Source organism: Telopea speciosissima, chromosome 1 (genome assembly GCF_018873765.1).
Source record: "Telopea speciosissima isolate NSW1024214 ecotype Mountain lineage chromosome 1, Tspe_v1, whole genome shotgun sequence".
Classification (NCBI taxonomy): domain Eukaryota; kingdom Viridiplantae; phylum Streptophyta; class Magnoliopsida; order Proteales; family Proteaceae; genus Telopea; species Telopea speciosissima.
Genome location: NC_057916.1, coordinates 68,518,001 through 68,524,683, shown reverse-complemented (window position 1 = coordinate 68,524,683; position 6,683 = coordinate 68,518,001). Strand labels below are relative to the sequence as shown.

The 6,683-nt window shown below is 37.9% G+C and overlaps 1 protein-coding gene across 1 annotated transcript; it reads left to right on the top strand.

Moving 5' to 3' along the window:
* Window positions 1-4,087: 4,087 nt before the first annotated feature.
* On the top strand, window positions 4,088-6,384 carry LOC122667645 (hexose carrier protein HEX6-like). Its single transcript, XM_043864017.1, has 3 exons — window positions 4,088-4,282; window positions 4,392-4,714; window positions 5,269-6,384. Exons 1-3 carry the CDS (start codon window positions 4,153-4,155, stop codon window positions 6,382-6,384), a joined length of 1,569 nt encoding a protein of 522 aa, XP_043719952.1. The 5' UTR covers window positions 4,088-4,152.
* Window positions 6,385-6,683: the final 299 nt, after the last annotated feature.

The window sequence follows — 6,683 nt, the reverse complement described above, 5'->3', positions numbered from 1 at the left end:
GTTATGTCCATGAACAGATTTAATTCTATGCTTGTAATGTATGAGTTGTTGATGCTATGTTTGTTTATGTGAAATTTGAATCATAAGGGAACATAGTTACTTATTTGTATGTCTTCCATAGAAAAGACCATGGCTTCTATAATAAGGCTTTCTCTGCCTCAGGAATGGTTCAGTAAGAGAGTTTCTTGAACAGATTATGTCCACCACTGCACTAACCTTACATCTCTTCTTCTGTTCACAGAAGAGTGAAAATATGTTGTTGAACATGGAACTCTTGGAACTACAGAACTACTTCATTTTTTGAAATACTATACCAAAACTTTATCCATCACTGGCATGATTTTTTGAATTCCAACCATTTTACTGCAGGATAGGAATTCATTTTAATCATGCCTATTTTACCTTATTTATCTCTTTCCTACTTTTATTTTCTTTCTTTTTTTTTCTCCTATTTTTCCTCTTCCCTCTCTTGTGCTTCTATCAATGAGTCTGAAAGGAAAGGAAAGGACTTGAATTGCAAAATTAGTGTATATCAAATAAGCAATAAGCCTATGAAGAAAGTTTTTTCAAATGAAATAAAACGAAATATTAGTTAACTATAGAAAGAAGAGAATGTGTTCCACATTCTCGCCTTCCTCATAGTTCCATCTATTAGTTTTAGCTAGTTCTGCAGCAGAACTATTATTTTTTGTTTAATACTCTGAATTATTCAGCCAAGTCGAATAATACAAATTATTTTGCCTGAATCTGAATTATACAAAAAAGTTGCCACTTTTAAACTTATTTTTTGTTTAATACTCTGAATTATTCAGCCAAATCGAATAATACAAATTATTTTGCCTGAATCTGAATTATACAAAAAAATTGCCACTTTTAAACTCAACCGAATAATGCACTAATTATTCAACAACCGAATCCGAATTATACGAAGAAAAAAAAAACACGACTTTTAAACTCAAACGAATAATTGAGGAATTATTCGACCGAATCCGAATTATATGAGTAATTTGGATTTATTTAATAAATTTTAAAACATAATAAATATTTTAAATTAAAGAAAATAAAAAGTATATATAATTTAACTAAGGGGAATCTTCCACTTGGAAAAATTCATTGGGAGAAATAAATTAAAATAAATATTTTAACTAAGGGAAACCCGCCACTTTGAGAGATGTTGGTTGGTTATTCGATACTCCACCCAAGTTCAATTGTAAGTTTGTGACCACCCCTACTTATGACGCTTGTCTCACTTCTATTGTTTCATATCTATATTGTTGAACAATGATTGACACTGAGAAGGAGTTCAACCCCGGATTAATTCAATTTGATACCCACAACATAGGATTTTTACTTCGGTTCAAGTCTACATCTGTGGAGCAATGCCTCAAATGGGCTTCGTATATGCTCAATACTATACTTTTTTTTTTTTTATCACTACAACAACCCAGGAACTACAACCCGACCCTGATTTACCCAGCATTGAACTAAGAGGGTGCTACAATGCCAAAGTTTGGTAGCTACAACCCATGTGTCCAACACCTCTTGAACACCCCAGTTCAAAACAATGGGCTTATAGATGAATGCCCTATAATGTAGCACAAGCTAGTCTAGGTATTCAACAATAATCAACCTAGGTCTCGCACATAAGGTGTACAACAATATAAATGAAACGGTTATAAAGAAGAAACCCATTTTTGGTACATGAAGAGCTTTGAGTCACCAATATCTGCTTCAATGTTCACTTGAATCTTCAACTAACTCTTTGGTGTGAGAAACTTGAATGCTTGTGGGATCCCTTTCTTTGCAAAACCTCTCTAGATTCTCATAAAATCTTAACTACCTTTCTCCAAGCCTTGAATGTGATAATGCAAAGCCCTCTTATCACTCTTCTTTTCATCATTTTTCTTCTTCTTTTAGGGCTTTTCTCCTCACATTTGCACATGGAATAAGTCCCCCCCCCCCCCCCCCATAAACATAGGAAGTCCAAATTCAAGCAAAAACATTCACGTATCCTTTCATGCTCAACAACGAAAGCCCCCAAGTCGATATCGACAGAGTGTCGATATTTTTCTTTCGATAACGAGGCATCGGGCCAAATGTCAACCAAAATCGTTTTGCTGTCAAGACCCTTAGATGTTCACCTCAGCCTATGCTTTACTCAACAACAAACCACTGTCCAATTTCATCTCTCAACATCTAGACACCCAAGTAGAGTGTCAAGCAGACTCTTGTAAATGTGGAACTCTTAGATATATAACTCATTCAACGTTTAGGCTGTGTTTGGTATGTATTCTTGGAATGCATTCTAGGTCGATTTCATATTCTCAGATGATAAAAACAACTATTTTTATCATCCAAGAATGTGAAATCAACCTAGAATGCATACCAAATACAGCCTTAATGTTCATCACTTGATAACGAACCACTATCGAATCCGACAATTGAGAACCTCTAAAGTATTGTGGTAAATTGTAATGGCCCCAAACTAATGAATGAGTTAATAAAAACAACCGAATCTCATATGCAAGGGGGCAATGAATTAGTAGATGGCTAGAAAATCACTTTGATACATGCCCTTGTGAAAATCACGAATTTGGAGACTTTTAAGAGTTTTAATGACAGGTAATTGTGATCTTTATTTGGAGATATTTTGCATCCTTAAAAATATTAAATCAATGTTTCAACAGTCAAAGAACTATAATTCCATATGGACCTATCAAACTGATCTGAGATTTTTTACCCATAGACTTGAGGATAACATGGACAACATGTCTATCAAATTTATGCACTAACTCAAGTATAAGATGATAGAGAGTGGACCATTATCTGCTCCATTTTCTCAAGTTCCTCTAATAGGGGTGGGGAAATGACCACCCTACCCCCTGCCCGGGTGGAGTCCACCCCCTATTAGAGGGACTAGGGAAATGGATCAGGCAGGAAATGGAGCAAATAATTTTCCGTATGGCATAAGGGTTGTAGGTAAAGGTCTTTCTATTCTTTGCTCCAATAATTTTGGAAAAATTACAAGATTACTCAAAAATGAGTTTCTCTTTACCAAACATTATCTTTACTATGATAGAATTACCTATAAAAGAAAAATGGGTATTACAAAATTACCTAGAACAGTGCTTTCATATTTGATAAGGGTAAAATTGACTGATCAAGAGAGGGCCTTGAAATGGTGGTTTTCTAGTCATCAGTAAAGCAGATGATTTTACCAAAAAAAAAAAAAAAAAGTAAAGCAGATGAGGGTGATGATCATGGATTGAGGTATCAGTATCGGATCAATCTGATCGTATTGGTATCGGTTGTGGCCGATACTTGGTCGATCCTAGACCGGGTATGGATATCGAAAAACTTGATTTTTAATGAAAAGTAAGGATAAAATTGATCGATTTGGATCAGTATCGATACCGATACTGATACTGATACCAATACCAATACCTCAATCCTTAGTGACAATCGGAGGGGGTAAAAGGAATTGAATGCAAAAGTTTTAAAAAGAGAGAAAGAACACTACCTAGTCGAGTGTAGCGCGTGGCTCCTGCGCCCAGACACAGATCCGTGTGAAATGACCATCGTGTTTCTATGGAAAGCCAAAAATTCTTGAGGGCATGACGATCATTTTGCATGACCCTATATCTGAAAGCAGAGGCTGTGTGCCGCACACAGGACTAGGTAGGGTTCTCTTTCCCTTAAAAAAAAATATGTGGGTGAGGGAATGGCACTGAAACCCATTTTTGTGTAATCTTGGAACTATCACAATATTGAAAAGAAAAGGCAAATAGTATACGTCTAATGGGCCCGGCCATGCAAATGGTCTTATATGGTTTGGTAATTGATAGCAAAGCTGATGGGATACCCCAGTCGATTCCATACACTCACCGGAAGTCAATAGCCTCAGAAGAGTCAAACTTAACTGCTGATATTTCATAGTTGTTGTGAAAGTTCCTACACTTTTTGGCTTATCATGAACTCTTGCAGTCAAGTTAGACTTCTCCTTTTGTGCCATTATATGTAGAAGAGTAGAAGATTATAGTCACTCAATTCATCTCCCTTTCTCTCTCTCTCTCTCTCTCTCTCTCTCTCTTCCTCTGCCTCTTTGCTCTGTTTGTGTTTTTGAATGTGATAGATTGATCTAAGGAGAAGACCATGGCAGTAGGATTTGCAATTACAAGCAAAGGCTCACACTACAATGGAAGGATGACCCTGTTTGTCATACTCTCATGTATGATTGCTGCCATGGGAGGAGTCCTCTTTGGCTATGACATAGGAATTTCAGGTCCTTCTTACACTTCACTTCTCCATTTTATACTTTAGAAGTAGTTTTGTGCTCTTCAATATCACTGATTACATTGAATTGAGTTCTAACAATTCTATAATATATAAAGGTGGAGTTACATCCATGGAACCATTTCTGAGGAAGTTCTTCCCAAAGGTCTACATTAGAGTTAAAGAAGACACCAGAATAAGCAACTACTGCAAATTTGATAGCCAACTCTTAACCTCTTTTACATCTTCACTCTACATTGCTGGACTTGTTGCTTCCTTCTTTGCCTCATCAGTCACAAGAGCCTTTGGGCGTAAACCATCAATTCTGGTCGGTGGTGCTGCTTTCCTTGCCGGTTCAGCCCTTGGTGGAGCTGCTGTCAATGTTTACATGCTTATTTTAGGCCGTCTCTTGCTTGGAATTGGAGTTGGATTCACAAACCAGGTGGGTAATTCAATTTTCTAAATCAAACCCTATAAACAAGCCAAAATAGAGATATCAAATCTTGATAATAAGTGGGTGTTATTGGTGAAGTCTGATCTCAGTTCTAATTCAGAAAATACTGTTGATACTTCAGCGGGCTATTTTGTCTTCGAAATGCGTCACAAGGGCCAAAAAGTGCATACAACAGCACTTTAGGACTATGTTGATTCAGGACCGGACCTGACCAAACTGGGTGGGCTTCTGGGGGTGCAGTTTTGTACTTTCGGGTTAGGGTTTTCTCTATTGGAACTATACATATAGTTGTTATCTCTATAAGAGATGTCAGGGTGTGAGAGAGGTTTTGTATTTTCTTCACAGAATTAGTGGATTTGGGATTATCGCTTTGCAGTGGATGTAGCCTACCTACTTGGGGGTGAACCACGTAAAAATCGTTGTCTTGTTTGTGTGCTTTCTATTTCCCTTTGTTTTTCTTTTGCAAATCGTCATTCTGCTGCGTTGTTTTTCTAACAGTGAGTGGGGGAAGTCTTACTCATTATCTCATTTGGTTTCTGCAGTCAATCCCTCTTTATCTCTCCGAAATGGCTCTACCACAAAACAGAGGAGCATTCAACATTGGCTTCCAAGTCTGTGTTGGCATTGGAGTATTATCAGCAAATCTCATCAACTATGGAACTGAAAAGTTAAGAGGTGGTTGGGGCTGGCGAATCTCCCTTGCCATGGCTGCAATCCCTGCTTCAATCCTTACTCTTGGGGCCCTTTTCCTCCCTGAGACACCCAACAGCCTGATCCAACGCAACAATGATCACCAAAAGGCCAAGGCAATGCTGCAACGGGTCCGAGGTACAATCGATGTTCAAACAGAACTAGACGACCTCATCAAAGCTAGTGAAATCTCCAAAACCATGGAAGAAAACCCATTCAAAAAGATCTTACAGGCAAGATATAGACCACAACTAGTTATGGCAATTGCAATTCCATTCTTCCAGCAGGTAACTGGAATAAATGTGATTTCTTTCTATGCACCATTGTTGTTCAGAACAATGGGGTTTGGAGAGAGTGCATCACTCATATCTGCAGTAGTAACTGGTCTTGTGGGTACTAGCTCAACCTTCATATCAATGTTGATAGTAGACAAGTTGGGTCGTCGGCTTTTGTTTATGGTTGGGGGAGTTCAAATGTTTATCTCACAAATGATGATTGGAAGTATAATGGCTGCTCAGCTTGGAGATCATGGTGGATTGAGTAAAGGATATGCTTATATAGTATTGTTCTTGATTTGTGTTTATGTTTCTGGTTTTGCTTGGTCATGGGGTCCCCTTGGTTGGTTGGTTCCAAGTGAGATTTTTCAATTAGAGATCAGATCAGTAGCACAGAGCATTACTGTGGCTGTGGGATTTCTCTTCACATTCATCATTGCTCAAACCTTTCTGTCCATGCTCTGTCATTTCAAGTCTGGTATTTTCTTCTTCTTTGGAGGATGGGTGGCTGTGATGACTGGATTTGTATATTTTTTACTTCCAGAAACCAAGAACTTGCCCATTGAATTGATGGATCGAGTTTGGGGTGAACATTGGTTCTGGAAGAGGATTGTCAGTGAGGAGAAAGGGGAGAATAAGAAAAACAGAGCACAAGGTTGTGATGAAACAGGTCTCGTTTGTTTACGTTCATGAAATTTTGTGTACAAATAGATCTCATGGTATTCTACCTACTTATCAAATTTGAACTCAATCCGAGTTGGCCACGGGCCACATGTTCAGTACAAAGCTTTGAAGATTCATTACTCTTAAAAAGATGAATAGGCTGTAGGACTAGGCTGGCCGTGTGAGGAGCGAATTCAGTTTGCTAACCCTATGAAAACTAAAGGTAGACAATAGTCCGGCCATTGTTCTGTTCAACCCTAGAATCAATATTATACGACCGTCAATGGAGGGGAATGGTTACAAAAAGAAAAAAGTATGCAACATTCTGT

Bases quoted from the DNA above. Each gene is read 5' to 3' on its own strand.
- LOC122667645 (XM_043864017.1), top strand. From the start codon at position 4,153: ATGGCAGTAGGATTTGCAATTACAAGCAAAGGCTCACACTACAATGGA. The intron at 4,283-4,391 runs GTCCTTCTTACA...TAATATATAAAG, and splicing joins CTATGACATAGGAATTTCAG to GTGGAGTTACATCCATGGAA. The intron at 4,715-5,268 runs GTGGGTAATTCA...TGGTTTCTGCAG, and splicing joins GAGTTGGATTCACAAACCAG to TCAATCCCTCTTTATCTCTC.